Raw genomic sequence first — 24,539 nt, forward strand, 5'->3', positions numbered from 1 at the left:
AACCGCTGGCCACAGTTAGTGCTGCCGAATACACCCCTGTTGAAAAGCTCCCCTTTTATTTTCGAATTCATTCAAACCCATTTTGGCCAGTGTTTTCCCGAGCAATCCCCAAAAGCAGTGAGTCCTCGGTGGGAAGCACCCAGCCTGGAGATGGGCACGTTAACTCACCCCCTGCTCTGTCCGCCTCCCTTCAACGTTATCTCTGGGTTTCCTTCTTTGCCCCTTTTCTCTTTAATACAGGGATCATCTCGTTACAATTTCGATGATAAGGTCCCTCTCCCAGGCTGCCCTGAGGGTACAGGAGAGATAAGGGCTGAGTTTTAACATCGCCTGAGCGGAGGTGTAAGTGTCTGAGGGAGCTGGTTTGTCTGGGTTTGGTAGTTACAACGCACTAAAACTTTGGCATGATGCAGCCAGCAGCCAGGGACAAATCCGTGGGTATTAGACCAGCTCTGCTCCCATCCGAGCCTTTCCCCTTTTCCTGAAAGCAACTTGCTGAGATTTCCAACCATTGCAGTCATGTGTCGTGGTTTGCTTAAAAACAATCACTGTTCTTAAAAAAAAAAAAAAAAAAAAGGGGGGGGGGGGGAACAAAAAAAACAACAGACCAAAATAACACCCAAACAAAACAAAGCAGCAACCCACACAGCCTGTCTCTTGAGCAGAAAACAAATTAAAAATCTGATAGAAATAAAGCTTTCAGCTTTGAAAGGCTCAGGTTATAACAGAAATCACATTAATTTTTCACTCTGGGGTTTTCTTTTTAGTTTTTTGTTGAGGGGGCTGGGGGTTTGTGGTCTTCCCCCCCCCCCCCCCCCTTTTTTTTTCTCCATTTTTAAATGAGGTATCGATGGTTTAAAGCACAGCGCTGAGCAGAGCAGACTTTGGAAACAGATTTCAAGCCTGTTAGCCCTGGATGGCACACGGTAAGGATCAGGGACGCTTTTCCTATTCACAAAGAAGGAAATTCAAAAAAAAGGGACGAGAAAGTTGTGTACGTTCAAGACAAGTAAACATTATACATGTGTTCATGAGACTGGGAAGGAGAAATACTGTATTTCAGCTCCCCTTCCCCGTTTTTGGTTTGACTATTTTTGTTTTTATCTTCACTCTTCTACATAACAAATAAATAAATACACTAACACTCTCAGTACATAAAATAACCCGTTTTCACTTAATTCTTATGCACACCTTCGGAGACGTTATGGAAATGAGCAAGTATTTTCATTACACCAAGAAAGGTAAAGCAGCACCAAAAGTTCACAATTACTAGTCTTTATGCTCAAATAAAAGACTATGCTATAAATTTCCTGTCCTCAACTTGCCCAAATGCATCCTCCCGAAATTGCATGGGATAAAAAGACAATTAAAAGTAAAAATCCCATAATAAAGCATCAAACCTTCACTTTCGAATTCAAAACTGAAACACAGGACAGTTTCATTTTCAATGATTTATTACTTTTTATGGACAGAAGGTCTCGTTTAATATTTTCCCAATTCCCACTGCCTGCATGATGTTTCTTTCTTTTTTTGTTTTTTCTCGCCCCCCTCCCCTTTTTTTTTTCTCCTTTTTTTTTAGGTTGTGCTAGCAGAGGCAAATAAAATAAAGTCCAAAGTAGCGTCATTTTGTCTCCTTTGTACAACAGTACCTTAAAGAAAGATGACAGTTTCTCGAGTCCTTAGCTGCTACATGCAGGTTCTGCTTGGGCAGTGTCAGTTATGTACAGTACTGGTCAGAAGCGAAGGATGAAATGGAAAATTTCACCTCTTCTACAAAGTTGTCAAGTCAGTCTGATGGTCCTTGGAACCAGTCTGTAAATGGGGGTTTGAACCAGAGGAAGAAGACCTGCCCTTCGTGTTGGGCAGTTTGTGATCTTTTTTCCACTTCATTCTTCTGTTCTGAAACCAGATCTTGATCTGGCGCTCAGAGAGACACAAAGTGTGGGCTATCTCGATACGGCGGCGCCTGGTCAGGTACCTGTTAAAATGAAATTCTTTTTCCAGTTCTAGGACTTGCTGTCTGGTGTAAGCTGTGCGGGAGCGTTTAGGTTCCCCTCCGTTGTAATTGGGATTCACTGGGAAAAAAACACGGAGAACTTTACAAAGCTAATCTTGACTTGCCGGTTCGGCTTTACAAAAGAAAACCTTACGAGCTGCGAGCATGTGGCCGGGCTGGATTCGTCCCAGTAGCTTACAATGGACGGGCTGCTCTCCCCCTCGTTTAAGGCAGGCACTACAGGCACAGGCAGCTAGGTAGGCTGGGAGCCTCTAGCAGGCTCCTAAAATGGAGTTTTCTCCTGCACGGCAAAGCCCCGCATGGCCAACGGCCTATTTCCTCAGCAATAAAAATTTATGACGAGTGTAATTGGGTGCCTCGGCTTAAAAAGCTCGACCACGAGTCTGGCGGGGACTCGAGCGAGCGGCGCTGAGGACGATCGGAAGCAGGGTAGAAGAGCAAAGTAAGAAGAGGATCCTTACCCGAGTTAACATGGACTTTCTTCATCCAGGGATAAACTACTGCTGGCTGCTTAACTGCTGACCCGTTTGGGGGTTTGAGGGCCGGCTGCTGGCTGCAGGCTCGCGAGTTGGGCAGTGGAGGCGGTGGACAATGCTCTGCTTGGCCGGGGAAGTGGCTCGCTGGGCCGGATTGCTCCTGTCCATGACCCCGCGGCTGCACGGCAGAGCCTTGGGCATTGCTACAGCTAAAGGGCTGCTCGCTGTAGTTTGACCGTGGGTAGAGTCCCTGGTGCTGGAAATCAGAGCCCTGCGAGGCACTGTAGTACTCGCCCCCCTGCTCGCCTAGGTAGCTATTCTGCAAATATTCCTCGCAAGGAGGAAATTTGGGATCCACATACTTAGAGTTCACCATATACGAACTCATGGCCATTAATTTCCGAAGGTAGAAAATACTAATTTTTCTGGTGTTGTCTTTTTTTCCCCTGCCATAGAGCCCTCCTACTTGCTGTCAACTGAATAAAGTTAGGCGGGCATGTGACCGGCCCGGCCAATGGGGAGGCGGGAGCCGATCACCGGATTTCTCCGCTGCTCAGCATTTCCACCAATTTCACTCAATAATATCCCCGTAACCGAGTGACCCCCCTCTCCGGCGGGTCGCACCCCCTAAATCAGGTACCGGAGGTGTAGGGACACTCCTCGGGCGGCGGCCGCCTCCCCGGCCCGCAGGTAGGGCCAGCCTTTTGTCTGAGCTGGCTTCCCTCAACCCCGGTGGATGATGCCCCGCCGCCTGATTTACCAGCCGCAATCGCCACCGGGGTTTGTTACCTCGCTTTAAATACAATATCGAAAGAAATATACGGAGCGAGGAGCTGAAGTGGGGTTAAAAAGGAGGAAACCGATAAGGAGGCGAGGAAAAGAAAAGCCGTCAAAGAAGAGGGGTAATATGACGTACAATAGATCTGTCCTGTCTTTGTCTCGCAGAGGTCATCCAAAAGTTACCAGAATTTAGTTCTGCTGAATAAAATTAGGCAATCAGTAACTTCTCATTCACTTTCAAGCCTCAGTATATATGTGTGCATACGTATGCGTGCACACACGCAAATGCACGCGTATGGGTTCAAATCTATACACGTGTGTGTGCAAAATCATACAGATGGCACGAAACCGTTCACTTTTAACCACTAAAGTTCAACCAATTGAACTGAAGACGGCATTTAATTAGGTTAAAAATATCACGGGTTTAATGAGATAAATTCGGTCTTCATTCATCAATATCCTTCCTGGAGCACAAGTAAATACAGTCCAGTGAGGCGAATGCTGCTTTTGCTGCTGTTGTAAATATTTTGACGCGATCTGAACCCTTGACAGGAAAATTTTGCTAACGTCTGGCATATCTAGCTAATTTATGAGTATCTTTTTAAAGATTCGCTCACTGATTGGTAGATAATTTTTATTTTTTTTTTTTCCAGAAAATTTGTAACTTCTGGTGAGATTAACTGTTCAAATTCACAGTCTGTCAGTGAGAGTTACGACTGAGCGACCACTGCAATTTTAAGAGACGTCCTAAAACCTAGCAAATAGGAGCGAGGCAGCAAAACTTTTATGATTTCTGAGTGTTCAGCACGCACATGCCTTTTGATTCCGCCAGTATTTAAACTTCTAACCATTTGCAGAAAGGTGAAGTTTTTGCATCGACCATATATTCCCCTAGAATCGAATCTGTGACTATATGAATATCACACAAATTCGGTTCTACAGGGTATATATAGACAACGTAATAACATTCTGTTTTCATCTACAATATAGCAGGTCTTTGCAATTCTCTTAGTCCTTACTGTCTTCTGAGGAATGCAAACTATTCTGCTGGGACTCAGTTCTGAAATACGGATTTGCAGGAAGGCTGGATTTCAGAAAAGATTCACGCTTGTTTATTATTGCTGCAATAGAGCTATACGACTCTCCACCAATTTATAGCGATGAATTTCGCCTACCAAATTCTCAGAAAGACCTGCTGCTCACTTGAAATGCTCTGCCGTTTACGTCCTCGCTATGGAAAACGGACGTTACCGGTCAAATTGCGCTATTTAGAATAATAATGGTTAAATTAATTTAGGAAAGAGCCTTTATCTGTTTAGGCTAGCACAAATTTGAAGAGATCCTCCATAATTAAAAAATCTCCCCCCACCCAGAAAAAAAAAAAAAAAAAAAATCGAAACAGAAGTAAAACAGCCGACAACAGAAACAGCGATCGGTGAAAAAGAAGAGATTAAAGGCTGGAGTTAGTTGCTCTTGGGAAGAAGAGAGTTTCCAAATTTACCTTCATCCCATTATGCTGGTCTAGCTATTATCCCCGCGAGCTGCCTGCGAGCCGCAGCCTCGCACCCTCCCAGGTTCTCCCCGCCGTAGCGTTTATGGTGAAGGGCAGGGCGAGAGGTCAGCCGAAATCATTTACAAACATATCACAAAGTTTCATTATTTTTACTTTGTCGACAGCGGCACACAGGAGTACAAAAGTTCATGAATTGTGTCTGACCCAGCTCCTCACTGCTGTCCTGCGGTCAACCTCTTCTCCTTCCACTATTTAAAACAGGCACCATAAGGACAAATAATGGTGCGGGTGTGATACATCCAACCACTGCGGAGGGCAGATTTGGGGGTGTTGCGTTTATCCGAGCGATGTGTACCGGTTTGTTTGCCCGGCTCCAACTCCCAGCTGCCTGATCTGGGGGATGCTATTTTTAAACATCTGCTTTCTTAACGCTGCGGTGGTGTCCTCTTCACAGCAAGTGCAACTCGAAACGACTTTGTGTCCCTAATCTCTTTTCCCCCACCCCGGATTATTTAAATCTCCACCTAACTGTTTTAAGCGGCTCGCCCCGCTTTCTCCTCCTTTCTCTGAGGGGAGGGGGGATGCCTCCCCCCCACACCCCCGGGGGAGTTGTTATCCACAGACTGAACGAGCAGCCTGACACCCCCCCACACCCCAAAGGGAGCTCACGTTTGGGGCAGCCCCCGGGAGCGGACAATCCCGCCGAGGGCTGCCCGGGGAGAAGTGATGGGGCTGGGGAAGCAGCAGCTCCCTGCTCTGCTTAATACTACACATTTTCATATTTGTTAGACGCTGTGACCTGCGTTTCACCTTATTGCACGACTTGCTCAGACAGGTCAAAGCCAAAGAGTTATTGATGAACAAAAGCGTTATATATTCACCTCCTGTTCAACTGCCCATGCAAAATGCTTTTGATCTATCAGGCTTTTTGTATTCTGGTTCATAATCAGTATGCTAAATGTACGTTGGCAGAAAACAAGTAATCCATACATTTAGGGCCGGCCCTGGGATAAAATGCCAAGGGCATGTACATAGCGCAGGGCTGAGCTACGGGGGGAGGAAAGTTACCTATGGAACACAATTACAACTGCGACGCTGGAGGCGATTCTTTAGTTCGTATTTAAAGGGCTCGAAAACCAATATCGCAACGTAAGGCAAAAAGAGAAGGAGAAGCCTGGCACAAGCAGTGAAAGAGATTATTTATCAGCAAGCAGGGAGAGGAAACAGGAAGAAACGCAAACAACCACAGCTCCGCTCCTCTGTACGCTCCCGGTCAGAGCGGGGCTGGCAGAAGCAGGGAGGGCAATGTATCCCTAAAGAATCTCCAAATACAGCAGCCTTTCTTTTTCCTCTTTGAGAGACAAGCCAGTCTCAGTCTGAAGCACCAGGACTAATGCACTTTGCTCCTTACTGCAGCCAGAAAGGTTCAACAGCATTTCCTGCTGCACACCGATCTGCCGCCCTACCCTCGGTCCCCCCCAGCGCAGCTCAGGCGGGACCATCGGGGATGCGAAAACCCCTACAGTACAAGGTTGCCCTCGTAAGCTCAGATACCCATTCCTCTCCGTGCCTTCACAGCATTTAAAGCCACGTTTGAATCTCCCTTGCCCGGAGAGACCTAGTGCCATCGGCTGAGCGCTACCGCCCCGCACGACCCGGCTGCAGCGTGGGCTGACCCGGCTGGCCGGCGCTGACAGCCTCCGGAGCCCGCCGCCTCTTCCACCCGTTCACCAGGCTGTGCCAAACGAGGTTAGCCGTAGCTGGCAGACACAGCTCTGCTCTGCATCCCGTCTGGAGAAAAGAGGGGGAGTAGCCAAGGTTATGAGGCGCTGGGACACAACGTGATCCGTCCGGGCTCTGCACGGGGAGGCGCTGTACAGTCCCGCCGAGTTAGGATGGAAACGCTGCTAATTGCTTCAGAGTGCTTAAGAGCGGGAGGACACCTGTACAGCCCTATCATAAACCCTCAGGAGGCTGCACCTCTACTTTTAACGCTAGCCGGGATTATGACATGGAACCACAAAACGACTCCACGACAGCCTTCCCGTGCTGACATAGTCTTCCCCCCCCCTCCCCCCCCCCTTTTTTTTTTTTTTGTAGCAATATTCAGCAGGGATACATCCGTTTTAATTCTGCCAGTCTAAAGGGAAGAAACAGGATTCTCACGCAACGCAAACTCTACAAGAAATAAGAGGTTACTTACCGTGGATGTTCTTCCATGCTGCCGAACCTGTTGCAATAAAAACGTTTGTTACTGTTGTATTCCACATACGGGTGATATTTCTGGAGAACAGTTACAGACCACGTTTGATAGATGAAGGCAGACAGGAGAAGAAGAGCTGGTGGTAAATCCTGTGAGCAGCGGAGTGGTGGGGTGGAAGCCCCTTCCGAATGAGGACCACGTTGCATTCAGTTAGTTGTTTTGAACACATGCTTTCCCTGTGCCTGGGGTGTGATCTTTCACTTTTAATATTCATAGTCTAGATTTTATACCGGATAATTTCTAAAGGGGTGAAAAGCCAAACCTCCCTTCTTCACTGACGGAAAAAAATAATAACAAAGGCCTAATTTTTGTTTGTTTGTTTTGTTCCGTGGCAATCCAGTCACTTAGAAATGAAATATTCGGATCATCTTTGCTAAACCATCATCCATAAAACGTCACAATATGCCATACAGCATCGTATCCATGCTGAGCACAGAAAGAACTCCAATTTTAAAAGAGTAAATCTCAGATTACTCTTAGATAGGTCCCCTTGAAGATCACCTAATTAACCTAACAGTAACCACGAGACATGCGTCTTTGTTTGCATTATAGAAGGACGGATTTGACTTGAACTTTCCTTCCAATCTTTTAATAAACGTATTCAAAAATCACATTAAGGAAAACAAAAACGCGCGCTCAGTCTAATGCTCCTGAAACGCATCGCATATTTTAGAGTAAAAAACTAATATTGGGGGGTTCTTTTCTGTAAGCGATTTTTCACCTCTTCTGTTGCCTTGCTACGATATCTCGAAGTTATTGTGTTACACACAGAACAATCGCCTCAGTATCAACAGTTCACTAGATAGAGCCTCCCAATATTGGTTTTATTAAAAATAATACATTTTTTTTTTAGTTCTGCCCACTCTGGATAGCATTCAGAGCTTGAGAGGACAGTGGAATATCAGCATTTCGGCACTAAACATTCCCTTACCGTTCCTTTCCTTTCTTTTTTATCTTAAAAAAAAAAATAGAAAAAGGTTAGCTTCAAATAAGATGTCCCATTAAATTCAGAAATCAGACGGGGAGCAGCCCGCTCATCCCGGCGCTGCCCTAACCACCTGCGCTCTACCTGTCCATTTTCCCCAGCAAAGCTGTTCCGCATTGCCGAGCGGAGGAACGCTGGTAGCCCACTCCCACGGAGTTTCCGGGGGCACAAAGAGAGCCCGAGCGCGGCGGTGGGAGTGGGGAGGCTGGTAGTGGACTTACTGCGCGCTCCCCCCCCGGCCGGGGGGACCCGGGAGCAGAGGTGCCTGCACGGCGGCATTCCCGCAGACGGTTCCCTGCTAACACTTTCCCGATTACTGCTTCCAGGAACGAAAGCATCTGCACTTGTATGCTCTTAAACTAATTTATGGTGGGAATTATATTTTGGCTTGTCAACTCTCAAGCCATAAAACAAAGTTTATTGGAATCACGTGCTTCTAAATAGCCACTCAGGACCTATCTCTGTGGAACCATAAATAACCTTTAGCTTTAAACTTTTATTCGCTAAATAAAGGTTCGCTGAATCTGTCCTGTAAAACGGGACTGGGTCGGAATAGCGGGAATGGGTGGAAGGTCAGCTCAGCGGCGTTATGCCGGCCTTTTTGAGGAGCACGTTGTAGGGAAAGCTGCTTAAGAGGCGCATTAGCGCTCCCAAATTGCTCTTGAGAAAGGATCCGGGTGCGTTTCGCTGTGGGGACCCGTTCAAACCATTTTGCACCTCTTAGGGGACAGGGAAGCCCATCGTCAGGAAAAAACGGAGAGGTGGTGCGGGGAGAGGGGGTTCCCCTTCTCCCTTCCCTGAATGTTTATGACATTTTGTTCAGGCGCCCCTGGAAAATGATTTTGACTCGTTCACCCCCCGAGCTGTTGCTCGGGCAGGCTGTGCCAGGGGCTGCGGGCTCGCCAGGCACCCGAGGGACCTTGCAAGCGACCAAACTGCTGGAAACAGCGAGGGCACAGGGCTTTGGAAAGGGAGAAAGTGTGAAGCCTGCCACAATGAGATCTTTGAGGACTGGAAGTTTAAGGAGGGTTATAAAACAATAAAACAGCCCTGGTGTGAAGGGAGCAGGGTGTGAGTTAGCAAATGAGAATTTCAAGGATCCCGAGTACAGGAAGTCAAATGTCCCTGGCAGTCACACAGCATAAAGGAATACGGGCATCAGCTCCCAATCTGTCATGGCTGAGATGAGGAAGCCGGAGCAGCCAGCAGCTCCTGGTGCCTCCAAGGAGGAGGTTGTCCCTTCCCGAGAGGGCGGGGAGTCGCGTCAGCCCCGTCGGGGACCGGCCGCGGACAGAGGGGACCGGCTGCTCCCCCCGCCCCGCGGGTGCGGATGCGCCCAGGGGCTCAGCTCTGAAAAACGAGCCAACTTCTCCTCCTTGCTGGGTGGTGGTACCAGCTGTCCCCAGCTGGGTAGTTCCTGTCTAACGCCAGAGTTAGGTCCCTCCTGGTCTGCTCTTGGCCATTTCCTACCGAATCTGGCTGTAGAATTTTGAAGTTGCCCAAAAGGGGCAGCTTAGCTCCCGACGTACTTTTTATGTGGCTCAAATCGCAGCTGACTAACTCGTTTTCCTCCAGAGAGCGAGAGGCGTCCTGAGCCCCTTCCCTGCTCCTTTACGCCCTTTACGACCCAGGGATGTTTTGCATTCCGCTATTTTTCTTGCTCTGTGTCAATGCCTTAATCACACGGCACCACCACGGTTTAATGGCCAAAGCCGGGGAATGGCTCTTTCCCCCTGTGCCCTCCCCTGCCCGGGACAGCTGGCAGGGGCAATGTGTAAGGCCACATTTCAGCCGCAGTGCATAGTCTGAGAAACTTTATCTCATAAAAGAAAGCCCGGGGAATCCGACCAGGCGCCCCCGGGAGAGGGGTGGGCTGCCCTGCGTGGGGCTCACTCCTGGGTCGCTTTCAGCGGGAGCGCGGCCCTTGCTCCCATCCCCGGGCGGGCAGGGGGAATAGCTCCACGGGGCTGTACCCCGCGCCCTGCCCGGGGCCTGAGCTGCAAGTAGCCAGGGTGCGATCCCCTGGGAAGGCAGGAGAAAAGGCTACGGATCGGGACGTCAGGGGAAGGGTACAACGGGAAAGTCCAACAAAATGTGGGGAAAATAGGCTGGGACGACAAGAACCACGACGCAGAGTCAAATGCGTTTGCCCCGGGCCTGTCAGCGGGTGCTGGGTACGGCGGAGGGGGTCTGGTCCCGGGCAGCAGGGGCCACGGCTGGGCTCCAGTCCCTGTACCGGCACCGGGAGGGTCACGTCCCTCCTCGCGTGTTTGCCATCGCTTCGGCTCTCTTGGCCCATCTCGTGGGCAAGAGAAACCCGCGGTTTGGAGACGGGGTGCTGTCCCGCGGACGGGGGAGCAGAGGAGCTGTGGCGAGGCACTGGCGTGGCAGTGCTGCGGCCGGGCGAAGCATCAGCCCCTGACAAAGCGGGCCGGGCATGTGCTTGGGGCAAACGTGTCCGGGAGGCTGGCGGTGGGAAAGGTGAGGCTGTGGGATAGTGAGGAGCTGATGAGTGAGATAGAGCTCCCTGTGATCTAGGGGCAAGATGAATGTTTCCGCAACTGAGTAATTCTAGCCCTGAGATTGTGAAGAGGGGAATTACGAGGATTTTCACGTTTCCTATTCTAAAATGCAGATGTGAAAGTTGACTTTGAAGCTCTGGCCAGTTCATTCTCTAGGCTTTTATGCAAGTTCTCATATTCGGGGCTGACGATCTGGAGATGGGTAAGATGTGGAATGCAGTAACTCAGTAACAATTGGTTTCCCTCTGGTAATTGTTGCGATAAAAGGGTTGGGGAAATTGAATCGCATGTGTAAACCACTGTCACTCTCGATGCTACTTGACAGACATGACGGCCAGCATCCTACCACATCGCCAGAAAATTACAGGCTCCATCTCTGGCTTTGAAGACCTACCGAGCGCCTTGACAGCGTCCAACGCATTAGCCCTCTCTGCTTTTATCATAACCCCGACCTTTCAGCAGTCGCCTCGCCGCCCATGCAGGATGTGGGCATGCAAAGGCCCCTGCCCGCAGCACCCCGCGCCCGCGGGCAGATCCGGCGGCAGCAGAGCCCCGGAGCGGGCAGGGCGGCGGCGAGCCGCGCCTGCACATCAAACGGGGGCAGCGGCGGCGGCACCCCGGGTCCGCGGGGGAAGACGGCGAGCAGCACGGGGCAGGGAGGGGAGGCCGGGGCCGTGGGAGCGTCTAGCTGGGGCAGGCACGGCCTGGGGGGGCCGGGGGCCGCCAGGGTCATGTCCGGGCACGGCTGGGGAAGGTGAAGCCCACAGGCAACAGGTGAGGCGGAGGCAGGGAAATCTGCCGGGCCCCGGCTTGCAAGGGGCAGGAGGGATGTGCGGCAGCCGGGGGCTCTGCCCGGGGGAAGGGAGCCGGCGGGGAGGAGGATGCGGGCCGCCAGGGTGCTTTGGCACCCACATCAAAGGGGCAGGGAAGGAAGCGATGGCTGCCCGACATCAAAAGGCGGGCTGGTGGACCGGGAGGGCGGCGGGGCACCCGAGGTGAGCCCCGCCAGTACCGTGGGGAAGGCAGGGTGCGCGCAGGCGCTCGGGAACTGAGGCCGCAGCGCCGGAGGTAGTGGGACAACTGGGGCCCAGCCGGGGAGGGCTCCGGGGATGCCCGAGAAGGGTGGCGGAGCCCCACCCGTGACTCCCACCCGTCAGTGGGCCTCTCCCGTGGATAGGCGGGCGGCCAGGGCCGGGGCCCGGGGCAGGGGGCGGCGGGCCCCTCGCCCAGGCAGGGAGAGCGGCCAGGCTTGTCCTACAGCGCCTTCTCCTGGAAGAGGCCGTGGAGACAAAATGGCTGGTGGCGGCGGCCGGGGCCTGCCGCGCCCCCGGCGGCCGCTCCGCGCCCCGGCCCGGCCGCCCCGAGGGCGGGAGCCGCGGGCAGGTGACCCCAGGCCGGGCCGTCGGGGCGGGCGCCCACCCGCGGGCAGAGACGGCGGAGCCGGGCCTCGACAGCGGGGCCGGCCGGGCGGCTGGGCTGCCCCCGCACCTTCGCGGGGTCCAGCTCGGGGCGCTGCCGGCGTGGGGCGCTGGCTGGGCGATGCGGGCTGCCTCCCCCGCCTCTCGCCGCCCCCTCCCCCGCGGGTGATGGGAGGCGAGTGCCGGGTTTGGGCAGAGCCTGCTGCCTCTGAATGCACTTTTATTGCCTCTTGTCTCTAGCAGAGACCCTTCCTCCGCGCCCCGCCCGGCCCCCGCGACCTGCTGCAATGTTTATTGTGCCTCATCTTTTCCTTTCGCTTCCTGTTTTTTCCTCTCCCGCTCCAGCAGCATTGAGTGCCGCACTGCAGCAGAGCCGTAAATACCTTTAACAGCTGCCTGCCAACCGAGGGGTGAAATACTGTCTTTGTTCGGGTTTTTTTTCTGCCCCAAGCCCTCATAAAACACCCCCTGAGAATTATATTTGTTTGGGGAAAGAGAAACATTATTGGGAAATAAACGAATCGGCGGGATTTGCTGCTCTTAAGCAAAAACGAACGTGTATTTCTTCGCTCAGTCTTATCGGGTTTCCCGGGTCCGCAGTGCACATCGCCTCCCCTCCTTGCACCAAACCCCTGCCAGACTCGGGGACACTTCTCCTCCAGGCAACTTGCAGCAGCTAAGCGGGAGCCCAGCCTGACTTCCCGCATGGCAGCCGGCGCCAGCCATACCTGGGCACTGCCAGGGAGCGCAGGCTGCCGTTTCCTGCCGGTTATTTTGTGGTGGTGTTCTTTTACTGCCCGTGCGTCAGTGAAGTGTGGGCTAGGGATCGGCTGTTTCCTTTCAGCAAAAAAAATGAGTCATAAATTCTGTCTCGAACACTTCGGGAAACGAAGCAGGTGTGAGAAATGTGAATGTGAATTCTGTTTTCCGAAAATTACAGCACATCAACACATCTACGCACATACAGGCGCCCACGTTATATAGGTGAATAAATATATACAAAAATACAATCCTCGTGTGTGCCATATATATGTATACACACGTATAGAGTTTGCTATGAATACTCACCAAAAAAAAAAAAAAAGGTATATTTAAGAGCATACACATACCTATGTGTGCCTCAATGTTAATGAAAGAAATGAAAGGGGAAAAAAAGAAAAAAGAAAGAAAGAAAGAAACACCAAGAAAACGAAAAAGAGAAAAAGCAAGCAAGGAAGGAAGCCATTTAGGAGAGAAAAAAGCCGAACTCCTTCATAAGCCAGCGGGATCATAAATGCATATGTTTACCCGTATGTGTCAGCATATGGATCCGCAGACACACACATGCACATTAGAATTCGTTAGAACATCCTGCTTTTGTTTTCTTCTTTCCCCTCAGGCTACGAATAATTTCAAAACAGCTCAAGGACGAGATTTTTCGAAGTTTTTGGAGAGATTTATAGCCAAGCAGCTATAATTACTGTGTCACCTAGGAGGGATTTTGGGAATGAAACCTAGCGCAATACATACTTTCCAAGTTACTCTTGAAGAGTGTTGCTATGTTGAAAACGATTCCTCCCAAATAATCCCCAAGTCCTTCAGCAGCGCAGGGCGGTCAGCTAGTGCAAAAAGCCAAAGCATGAGGGAAAGGCATCCATCGCTTACTGTAGCGGGGCTCGGGCTTAGCAGGCTGGGAATGGATTAAGGGAAAATTTCTTTCTTGCGGCTCCAAAATATGTACCTGGGGCACGTCCCACACCTTTCCACCCTTACTGGGTATCCTTTAATCAGGCATTTTGCTTTACCGTTAAATTAGTGGCTGCTTTTGAGGTAAATGGCGATTCAGTGAATTCCTGCAGTGCAATGGCACGGTGCATTTCCATCGCTGACCAACGATGTAAACTCTAAATACCAGGCAGCGGGTTTTCCACTGTGCATTAACATTTTGAAAAGGAGGAGATGTGTAAAATATCTACGTTCAAAATAATGTACTTCCAAAGAACGTATGTTCCCCAGAGAGAAGTAGAAGTGTAGATACGTATGTACACGTACATAGGTAATGCGGATATGTATATATACACTTACACAGGTAACACAGATAGAGTTACGTGACTCTTCTATCTCCTCTACATATTTCAAAATAAATCCGGGCGGTTTGGTGGGGGGTTTTTTCGAGAACTCGTCCCCGATTTAGCCCCCCGCGATTTCCACGTGGGTAAGTAGCCGTGCTGCGGGGGTGCGCTCCCGGCCCGTGGCTCCGCGCAGCCCGCCCCCGCGCTGCCCGGCGAGGAGGAGCCCGGGTCTGGGGCCGCCCGGGCGGCCCCGGCACCAGCCGCCTGCCAGTGTGCCTGCCGCCGAGCCGGTGGGAGCCGCAGCCCTGGATCGTGCACGGTACAGCGGGAGAAGGATGTGTTAAACGTCCCGGCTGGCCCGGCGCCGGGGGCTCCCGGGGCTGGCCCCGGGCACAGCCCCCGGCCCGACCGGCTCGGCGGGGCCGCCTCACGCCCTCCGCCCCCGCGGGAGCACTGACCCCGATTCTCCTGCGAAAACACCTGTTAGGCTTTAAAATTACGCGACCGCCCTTCCGCCACGGGGAAAACAAACCACAGCATCACCACACCGCGCTTCGGACTGGCAGGATGAAAAATATCCACCCCCCCCAAAAAAAAAAACCGCGGCGGGAGAGGCGCTTCCTGCGCTTCCTGCGCCCCAGCCTTCCGCCCCTCGGCGCGGAGGGTCGCGGGTCGCCGCGCCATCGCGGCCTGCAGTACCTTTTCCGCGCCAGACCGCGCAACAGCCACACGTAACCCGCAGCATACCCACAACGACTATTATTAATAATAACACCGATAATTACAATAGCAATAACAGCAACAGTAATAGTAGCAATAATAATAATAATAATAATAATAATAGCAATAGTAAAAGCAAGAATAAGGGGCTGCGAGGGAAAGGTGACCAAGCGGGGCAGGAGGACAGGGGACCCGGCGCCGTGCCGCGGTGCGGAACGGTGCGCGGGCGCGGAGGACCGGCGGCCAGCCCGAGGGGAGCCGAGTGCTTACCGGTTCGCGGCACTGCCTGTCTGCGGAGGAGCCCGGGAGGATCGCTGTAATCCATTTTGCGCCCGCGTAGCAATCCGTGTACCGGAGGAGATAGCGGCAGCGGGGGCAACAAGCGGAGGGAGAGGAGCGGGGGGCTGGAGGCGGCGCGGCGGCGGGCGCGGGGCTCCGCGCATCCCCCCGCGGGCGCGGGAGAGGAGGCGGCGCGGGGCCGGGGAAGTGTCAGCGCGGCGGCGGTGGAACCGGCCGCGGGTTTCGGGGAGCGGGACACAAACATGAGGGAGACTGCCATACACCTCAGCCTAGACAAAGGTTAGGAAAAGAGGGGCTGAGGCTCTCTGAAGGCAGAATGCAGGGGGAAATTCGCCAGGGAAATCAGGAAAAGGCCATGAAAGCGCTCGCTGCCTGCACATGACCAGCCGCAGCCAATGACGAGCCCAAATAGGTCATAAAAAGGTCTATTACCAAGTTGTAAATTTTCTTCAAACAAAAAGGAATTTACTGCAATTCCTTGCGGATTTTGCACATACTGCTTCCCAGCGCCATGTTTCTTTCGTCTGCGTGCTGCGCTTTTACTCAGCCCCCGGTCCCGCCTGCCCGCGGCCTCCGCGTCCCGGGCGCGGTGGCGGGGCCCCGCGGGCACGGCCGTGGCGCGGGACATCGGCGCGGAGAGCGGAGCGAGCCCCCGCGCAGCGGCCGCGGAGCCACACAAAGGGGAGGGGGGGGCGGGGGGGGGCACACCGCGCTGTGCTGCGGGGTCTGCGTCCTGCCCCAACGAAAGGGGGCTTTACCCGCAATTCTGCCTCCCCCCCCTCCGCCGGGCCCTAAAAGAAACCACGCTTCCTTTAGCGCCCACTACTGAAGCCGAAGCCGTCGCCGACCTAAAAATAGTCCGAGCCGCTTCCCCACCCAGAAGTGTGGGGTTCCCACAGGTTGCGCCGGGTGCTGTCATCGCGGCCAGGCTGCCCGCAGCCTCCCCGGGCGGACCTGCCTCCGCCCCCGATAAAATCTTTCCGGGGGCGCTCGGACCGGGGGCACCATCAGGGAAAATCCAATTCTTAGAAAGTACTCGAAAAGACTAAAAACGACCCCGTGCCCACAGAGTCGGAATATTGTGGGTGTTTCTTGCTCAATTTTTGTTTCAGGGAATAGCCAGAGCCCTCCATCAGTGGTCTCCGCATTGATTGTACATGCCTCGAAAACAGAGCTAACAAAATTAAACACTCCTACAGCTGTAGAGGCTTTTTAACACGCCGCTTCAGGCAATTGCCCACCCGTGAATATCACACCCGTGCAGCGGGTCCTTCGGCCAAGGTACCAGCACCTTTCTCGGTGGCTCTGCGGCATCCACAGCCGCGCAGAGCTGTTCGACGTAGAAACGGAGAAATTCCGCGGAAACCAAAGGCGCGGTACATCCGCGCTGCGGCTGTCACAGGCGGCCTCTCGCCGCCGCTGTCACCGCGACCCGCGCAGCTACGGCTTTTTCCTGCCCAAATACCGCTGCCTGCTCCGGAGCTCGATGGCTCCGGTTTTGCCGGGGGTTTACTGACCGCCCGGGCCAATTTCTGGCTCGCTTTTCTTTTCTTTTATGTATTTTTTTTAAATCCATACTCCAAGTAATAACGAAGGAGTGATTCGGCTGCCAGGGTATGGGGGAGGGGGGGGAAATACCTTGATAACTACAGAGATTTTAATTTTTTTTTTCTTAATAAATAAGACAGGGACGACGCCCGTTACCACTAGGCCTTCCCAAATGATGTGTGCATAAGAAGGAAGTCAGGTTTTGCCTGCGTGGCTGCGTTCCCAGTCGGCCCTGGGAGAGCGACGCTAACGGAAACTTCGTCAGTAATATTTTAATTTTATTCTCTTTGTCTGGAAATGAGAAAACAACTACGGCAGCAGCTCCTTCCCGGACAAATATTAGCCTAGGAAGTGCTCCGCTCGGATGTGAAGGTCTCCGTCATGCGTTTCCCCCCCGCAGGCAGCCTGGGTGTGCAGCGGGCGGCAGCAGCCCGCCTTTCCCTGCGGCAGGGCCCGCTGGGACCCCGCTGCGCCCAGCCGCGCCCGCAAGCGCAGCAGAGGAAAGGTTCCTTGCCCGGAGACCCAACATGCCGGAGCCACTGGTAGTGGGTATTATTTTGAAAGGCGAGGGTTTTTTTTCCGCGCCAGGCGACTGGGTTTCCTTAAACCTGCCGCTGCCAGCCCCGCATCTTTCCTGGACACTAGGGATACCGGTGTAGTTATGCAAATCCATGCAGCAAAATGTTTACTTCGCCATTTTGCTGCAGTTTCCCCGCACTTACAACCTTTAACCAATTACACGATTAAAATAAACCCAGAACAATAGCTCCGCTTGCTTGTGCCTCCCTCTAGAGCTGGCGCTTTGCAGGAGTGGAAGCGTGCTTGGCTCGGTGGTGGGAAGGGGGGAAGAGGAAAGGAAACGAAATGAACTGAACTCGCTTTACAAATCCCGACCCCGGGGACGGCAGTTCCCGGCCGTGCCGTGTCCTTTCCCGGGAACGGAACCGTGGGTGCGGATAAGGGCCCCAACGCCGGGCGGGCACGCCGGCGGCCGGCGGCCGGCACCTCCCGAGGCCCCTGGATGTGAGCTTCCGAGCGGGGCCCTGGCTCGTTCCCTGCTCCGTCGGGAGCAGGCTCGTTTCTGGGGCAGATAATATAAATTTGCGGTGTTTTTCGCAATGGCTGGCGCGAACCCTGCGGTTCCCTTCACGGAACCATCACTCACGGAGGCGTGAGGCGGTGTGGAAAAAATGACGCAGAAATCTCAGTAGGGATTTATACCTCCTACCTCAGCCCTCTGCCTGCTGTTCCTAAACAGGACTGCTCTCGGCCGTCCTCTCAGATACCGCGGTTTGCGGGACCCCGCCGCGGAGCGGGAGAAAGGGGAGGGAGGGGAGAAGGGAAGATAAATTAAACCGATTTACTGATGCGAGCGGACTTTTCTTCCCGTGTTGTGGGGAACTGTGCGGCAGGCTCTGCCCTCGGCGGCTGCGGCCTCCGCTGGGAAAAGCACCCAAACCGTGCGATAATATTTAGAGGAAAAAATGCCTTCTTTTTTTTTTTTTTTTTTTTTTTTTTCCCCGTTACGCGTGTTTTGGTACCACAGACCGTTACAGCCCCGCACAAAGCCACAAAACCTTTGCATTTATCTGCTCGTCCGCCATCCGCGGGGGAGGCTAGGCCTGGTTTGGCCGCGATTTGCATGGCGGAGCTGAAAGCCACGCACCGGTCGGGAGTAGCCCTCGGGGCTGGCGAGGGCCCGGCGTGAGCCCCGGTCTCGTCTCCCCCAAGCCGGGCCGGGGCAGCGGACGGCTCCACGGAGTAAAGGGCCGTGCGTGCCAGCAATGGCCCCCCTACCCCGCAGCCCCCCCAGGGGGGGAGCACAGGAAAGGCGAAGGCAGGGCCCAGGCGCACACGTCGAGGGGCATCCCAAGGCTGGGCCAGAACGTGGGCTTAGCCCGCAGGAGGGGCCGCAGCCCCCGTTGGCCGCTGCGTTAAGCCCGGCCTCGCAGAGCCCATGGCTAGCGGCCTCCGAAATGTCGGTGGCAGGATGTGCAGGCGGCAGGGAGCGAAAACCGGTTTTGTATCCAATGTTCCATTCCCAGACCCCACAGAAACACCCAGCGTTGGACGAAGGACGGGGGAAAGTCGCAGGAGAGAGTTAGTCAGGACACGGAGAGGCTCTGGAGGTTACTGGAGGAATGGATTTACAAAATGAATTATCAGCAAGCCGATACATTTTATATTTGAATAAATTTGGTTTATTTTAATCAAATATCAATAGCAGTAGGTTAAATATATTTCTAAGATCTTTTCTTCAAATTTATTAGATTTATTTAATTTACTTAACGTAAGAACAAGAATTAAGATAGTACAAGTGCACTTGTGTTGATTAATAAAGCATTGTTAAATGTCTTGCTTATTGGCATTTATTATTAGGAAGTTTATGTCGTTTCCCGCAATCACCGTCTTTTAAGATTGCAAAAAAATATTTGTGTGTGTGTATATATATATATATCTCATTAGAAATGTATCGCTACAAACTCTGTATCAAATTTCCAAAAGAAGTAGATGAACTGTTAAATCTAGAGATTGTTCCGGATACAGTTAAAAACAAAACAAAACCACAAACAAGTGAAACACCCGAAGCAGAGAAATGTCAAGCGGAGGGACACGGGGTCACTCGTCCCACGGCAGAACCACGTACGGGGAGAGACGGGCCGAGATGCCGGGCTAGGGAGCTAGTTATTTTTTCATAGCCTTTCACAAAGGCTTTTAGGGCAAAATTTAATTCGTCTGGCCTTCAGCTCTGTCTTCTTCCAGATCATGTGCTTCCTTTTTGGCCTCCCCTTCCTTTCCCTCTTGTCTGGAAGTGGGGAATTTGTCCTTGTTGTTCTCTTTTTTCCATTTCATCCTCCTGTTCTGAAACCAGATCTTTACCTGCCTCTCGGTGAGTCCTAGTGCGTGGGACACCTCGATCCTCCTCTTCCTGGTCAGATAGGGGTTAAAGAGGAACTCCTTTTCCAGCTCTAGAGTCTGGAATCGGCTGTATGTTTGTCTTCCTCTCCTCCTACCCGGCGCTGCTGTTTAAAACAAAAACACAGGGGTTTGGAGCTTGGTGCGGTCGTTCACAACAAGGCGCAGGCAGGGACCGAGAGCTCGAGTTCCTCTGGAAATCCCTCGAGAGAAGCCCCGCAAAAACGCGGGGAGAGAAAGCGGAGGGCACGGAGGAGTCTAGAGCTTTACACATGAGTGCGGGGGAAAAGCGACAGCAGATGCACGAAGCGCCTCAGCTCTCCCCCCCTGCATCGGGGGTTACGGGACCGAGTTTACGGGGTCACTTTATTATCTAGTAACCGGCACCCCCCGGTCCTGCACCCTTCCCGTTAAGGCGGCGGCGGCGGGAGCCGGGCGAGCGTGTCGGCTGCGCCTCTGTGTCCGAGTGGCGACTTTAAGGCTACTCTTGGGGTGGCAGCCGCCTTCTGCAGACATTCTGTTTGCTTACTGTATCGTTTTATTATCGCAAGCCGCCGCGGTGATAGGAATCGCGGGGAGAGAGGCAGGGAGAGAGGGAGGCAGAGGCAGGGAGCGAAAGGTAGCGAGAAAGAAGCGGGAGGAGGAAAAGAAAGTTTCAAACTCAGACGTGAGATGGAAGCAAATTTTTGACTGCGTCCAACCTTGTGGTCTCATCCAGGGAAACATTTGAGCAGGAGACGAGCTCTGATTTAAGTGGTCTGGTTCCTCGCCAATATTAGCACGGGACGATTTACAGTCAGGATATTGTACCAGCTCGGCCTCTTGCTGTGTCGTAAAAATCTGCTGTCTCTGTAAGTTATCGTATCCGTAAAATTTAGCGGGCTCCCCGTGACAGGTAACCCCGCTGCAGGGGGCAGGAGGCGGAGGCGCGGCGGGGGGAGGAGGAGGCGGCTGGTAGGCGGCCGTGGGGCTCCCCCCGGCCGGGTGGTAAAAGTCCGCGGCCGCGCCGCCGCCGCCCCCCGCCCCGCCGGGCGCGGGGTGCGGGAAGCCGCCGACGGCCGCGCCGTTCCCGTAGAGCAGGGCGGCGGCAGCAGCGGCGGCGGCGGCGTGGCGGCCGCTCACCTCGGGCGCGAAGTGACAGTCGTAGTACGGGGGATTGATGGGCTCCCCCGCCGCCGCCGCCGCCGCCGCCGCCGCCGCCGCCGCCTTGTACTTGGAGTAGAGCGGGTTGACAAAGTAGGAGCTCATCGGGGAGGGGGCAGCGGCGGGCGGGGGCGCGGGCGCGGGCACGGGGCGCTGCTCCCGCCGCCGCCGCCGCCGCCGGTGCCTCTACGCCGCGCTCATGCCGCCGCCGCCGCTCGCCCGTGCGCTCCCCGCTCCTGCTCTCCGTGTATGTGGTGACCAGGACTGGAATATAATCGCTCCCAAAATGACCTGCCTCACTGCTTTTACTATTTCCTATTAGGCACACAGCAGCCCGCGCACGCACACGCGCACACACACACACGCGCGCGCGCACACACACACACACACACACACGCTCATGAACTCAAGGGGGACTTTTGGCTTCAGTTTACATGTGCCGCTCCTCAGGCAAGAAAAAAACCCGGCCCAGCCCTGCCCGGATCCACCCCAGCCGCGGCGCCCCCGCTCCCCCCGCCGGTGCGCGCTGGCCGGGAGCCGCCGAAACCCCGGCCGCGCAGGGGCGAGGCGGCCGCGCGGATCCCGAGCGATAACCGCGGGCGCGCTGCCCGGGGCGACGCCGCAGGGACCGCCCAGACCGCGCTGCCCGTGGCTCGGGGCCGCGGCTAAGCGCTGAAGCGCGGCCTGCACCTCCGGCCGTGAAGGGCAGAGACCTGCCGGGGGAGCCGATGGCCAGAGCAGGGAGCCGGGGGTGCCGGGGAGGGCAGCTGGGGCGGGGGGGGTGCGGGGGGGCTGAAGGGCAGCAGCGTGCCGCGGCCGGGCCCCTGTGCCAACGGACCCTCCGGGTCATTTCCTTGCAGACGAGCAGAGCCCTGGGAAATGAGATGCACATTCACCCTTGACGCCGTGCACGCATGGCTGAGGCTCCAGGTTAATTGATACTTAATGGAAATCATGCCTATGAATATACTTTCCATCATTTCACCCTTGGTGGACGTCATTACCGAGGCAGAGAGAGGGAGAAAAGGAAAAAATAAGTGTGTGGGTGAGCGGTTAGCACCGCTCAGGGACGCAGTCCGAAATAAGCGAGCCCTGTTCTCCGAAGGGAAGGAAGGAGGGCGCTGCCCGGCAGGCTCGGCGCTGTCCCGGCTCCTCGGGCTGGCCGCCCCCCGCGGGGTGAGCGCGGCCCGGCCGCCTGCGCGGGCCCTGCTCCCCGAGCACCGTCTCCAGTCTTCTGTTCCCCGCTTCGTTCTGCAGTGGGAACCAGCCTTTCGGACAGACACCCCCAGGAGCTCGAGTCCGCCCCATTTTGAAGAGACGAAAAATGTAGCTGAAATATAATACGGGTCCCGCCAGAGCCACGTGTGACCGTCTGGTGTGAATTGACAAAAAAATATTTGTGGTTACATGAAAGGCTCCTTCCCTATCACACTCCGTTCCCCCACCACCACCCCCCGCCTCCATGGCAGTTATCTGGCTTTGTCTAGGTGACCAGCTGGGCTGCCGCGCTTATGAGCGCCCGAACGGGCCCTGGGCCCGCAGCGGCACCCCGCCCGGCCAGAGACCCCGCGACCCGGGGCACACCCCTTTGGGTAGCCGGCGGAGGCTCAGGGACCCCCGTGCAGCCCGACGCCAGGCGGGGTGGGAGGGAGAGGCCCGGGCGGGGGACACACACGTGGATTTTTGGTGCTACAAGGACAGACAGCAGCCAAAGTCCATCGTAGGAGAGCAGCGGGAAGGCAGAAGGCCAGGCCAGGCAGGGCGGGAGCGGCGGTAGAGAAACACCGCCTCACCCTGCGGAGAGGCGCGGAGGCGCAGCGGCTGCTTCCCGCATCCGCGCCGCGTCCCGTCCCCGTCGTGTCCCCCCCCCCCCCCCCCGCCCCCGGCCCTCCACTTCTCCGCCTCTCCGCATGCTCATCGCGTCGGGGCGCCAGTCCCACGGGACAGCACCGCCACCCGCGTGGGTCTGCGGTGCCAAGCGGTGAGCCCGCGGTTTCCCGGGCCGGGGGTGCAGAGAGCGGGGCGCGGGGCGCGGCGCAGGAGCTAGAGTGGAGCGCGGGCGCCCTCTGGCGGCGCGGGGCGGCGGCGGCAGGCAGCACCCTCCCGCTCCGCGCTGCCTGCGCTGCCCGCGCTGCCCGCGCTGCCCGCGGCTCCACCGGCCCCGTCACCGGCCGGTGGTTCCGCCAGAAACCCGAAAGGCTGCTCAAGGTCCCTGTGCCACTGCGGGACACCGGCGCGGCTCTGGCCTCCTACGGCGGTGCGCTCGGTGATGAGCGGCTCTTCCTTTGCTTTCTGCTTTTGGGTTGGTTTTCTTCCTTTTCCTTCCCCCCCCCTCCCCCCTTTTTTTTTTTTTTTTTGGGTCCGTCGGCGTTTACAGTGCCATTTTCTTAGCACATTTCAGTGACCTTCTTTTACTTTTTGCCAGTGCTATAATTAACTACATACAAAGAATGCGCCTCGTTTACACATGGCAGCCAGGAAAGACGCCTGAGCTTTGAAGACCGCTGCTATCGCGTTTTCGATCATGTTTCCCCACATATTGCACCACGAACTCTCCTTGTGTGGTAGTTTCAGAGTTATACGTTTTTGTCTTGAACATGTTATTTTGTTTGCCTGTGCATTTATGTATTTATGGATTGATTTATGTAAACGAAAGTAAAGATGAATCTTTGTTCACCGCCCCCTTCATCACACACGCCTGTGAATTATTCGGTATAATGCGTGTGTGTGTGCACGCGCCTGTGCATATGTACAGACATATATTAACACAACCAATGGGTAGGAATTAAATTATTCTTCAGCTTGACACTAAAAGTAATTTCCGTGGAAGAACTTGCGTTTCGTTGTTCAAGACGTTTGGGTTTCTTTCTGCCATTTTGAAATAAACGCACACAGTATTAGAAATAGGTAAACAAAGGGGGGGGGGGAATAAACAGCGTAAAAATCTGTCAATCTGCCATAGATAAAAATATTAAAAAGAGATGGTGTGGGCTTGTCGACAATTTCTTACCAGAGCCTCTGCTAGAATCAACATAATAGAGTGTTGTGTCGCAAGAATATTGTTTACGTGTTGTTAGTTATAGATCAGCTCCCTCCATGGTTATTTTCGAAAATATGGAGGCTAACATCGTAGGCTTCATCGCGGTAGAATATCCAATAAAATACATTTCAACAAATCAGTGGACTTTGTAAAATGTCTCAGTTTCGTGACCTTCGGGTCTTTTTCGAGTCTGTTGCCTTGGCCCAACGCTGACATATTGAAATTTATAGTCCAAGATTTTAAGACCTAGTTTGTCTGCATTTTTTGGCTTTTTCCCCCCTCTAACAAACACAAACATCAAAATAAGGTGGTTTCAAAGAAAAGCGCCATAGCATATCGTAAACTCATTAGGTCCAGACGTCTAGCCATCTCAATGGTTTTATTATACCACGGTTCTTCCTGTTTTAAAAGAATTATAGGTATCTTCTCGACAATGGATGGGAAGCAATGCAACACCTTTTCCTGGCACTGCATGCTTTTGCCTTTTTTTTCTTTTTTTTTTCTTTACCTTTTTTTTTTTTTTTTTCCTAAACAGAGGTAAAAAACATTAAACACCAGGTCTCTCAGCTCTCCCCTTAATGTTGAATTAACCGAACTGCTCGTAAATATTTACGGGTCCTTCATTTTAATGGTTGCTCTTTAAACAAAGCATTTTTTACAATGAACTTAATCTCAATTATCTTGATAAAGTCATGTGCGTTTATAAATGCAGAAGGCATGAGACGCGTTGCTAAAATGAGCTCTCGCCAACCAAGCTGAACGTTTGGAAGCAGCCGTGTCTCCCCAGAGCTTCCCAACCTTCAGATTAAAGAGCGTAGAGGTTAGAAACGGCCAAAAAAAAAAAAAA

General features: G+C 53.7%; 3 protein-coding genes across 8 annotated transcripts in view; all 3 read right to left on the reverse strand.

Moving 5' to 3' along the window:
* HOXD3 (homeobox D3) overlaps window positions 1–24,539 on the reverse strand; it is a 62,091-nt gene that overhangs the window by 16,149 nt on the left and 21,403 nt on the right. Inside the window, exons 1-2 of one of the 5 annotated variants that reach the window (XM_075756527.1) lie at window positions 15,016–15,114; window positions 6,990–7,016 (exon numbers count right to left, since the gene is read on the reverse strand). The exons of 1 other annotated variant lie outside the window; for it this stretch is intronic. The gene's annotated coding sequence lies outside the window, so the exon portion shown is untranslated. Of the gene's footprint in view, window positions 1–1,978; window positions 2,105–6,989; window positions 7,017–8,255; window positions 8,997–15,015; window positions 15,156–24,539 lie in introns of those variants that run through there. 3 more of the 5 variants (XM_075756529.1, XM_075756526.1, XM_075756528.1) reach the window with 3 other exon arrangements.
* On the reverse strand, window positions 815–15,068 carry HOXD4 (homeobox D4). The gene is made up of 4 exons (XM_075756540.1): window positions 15,016–15,068; window positions 6,990–7,016; window positions 2,479–6,577; window positions 815–2,075 (listed from the first exon to the last, which is right to left on the reverse strand). The coding sequence occupies exons 3-4, from the start codon at window positions 2,885–2,887 to the stop codon at window positions 1,771–1,773; spliced, it is 714 nt and encodes a 237-aa protein (XP_075612655.1). The 5' UTR covers window positions 2,888–6,577; window positions 6,990–7,016; window positions 15,016–15,068; the 3' UTR covers window positions 815–1,770.
* Window positions 18,772–21,221, reverse strand: HOXD8 (homeobox D8). Of its 2 annotated transcripts, XM_075756538.1 has the most exons (3): window positions 20,632–21,186; window positions 20,211–20,358; window positions 18,772–19,616 (listed from the first exon to the last, which is right to left on the reverse strand). In XM_075756538.1, exons 1-3 carry the CDS (start codon window positions 20,755–20,757, stop codon window positions 19,321–19,323), a joined length of 570 nt encoding a protein of 189 aa, XP_075612653.1. In that variant the 5' UTR covers window positions 20,758–21,186; the 3' UTR covers window positions 18,772–19,320. The 2 variants fall into 2 exon arrangements, with proteins under 2 accessions (XP_075612653.1, XP_010297727.2); XM_010299425.2 differs by having other exon boundaries at window positions 20,211–21,221.

This window comes from Balearica regulorum, chromosome 6 (genome assembly GCF_011004875.1).
Source record: "Balearica regulorum gibbericeps isolate bBalReg1 chromosome 6, bBalReg1.pri, whole genome shotgun sequence".
In the NCBI taxonomy this organism is placed as follows: domain Eukaryota; kingdom Metazoa; phylum Chordata; class Aves; order Gruiformes; family Gruidae; genus Balearica; species Balearica regulorum.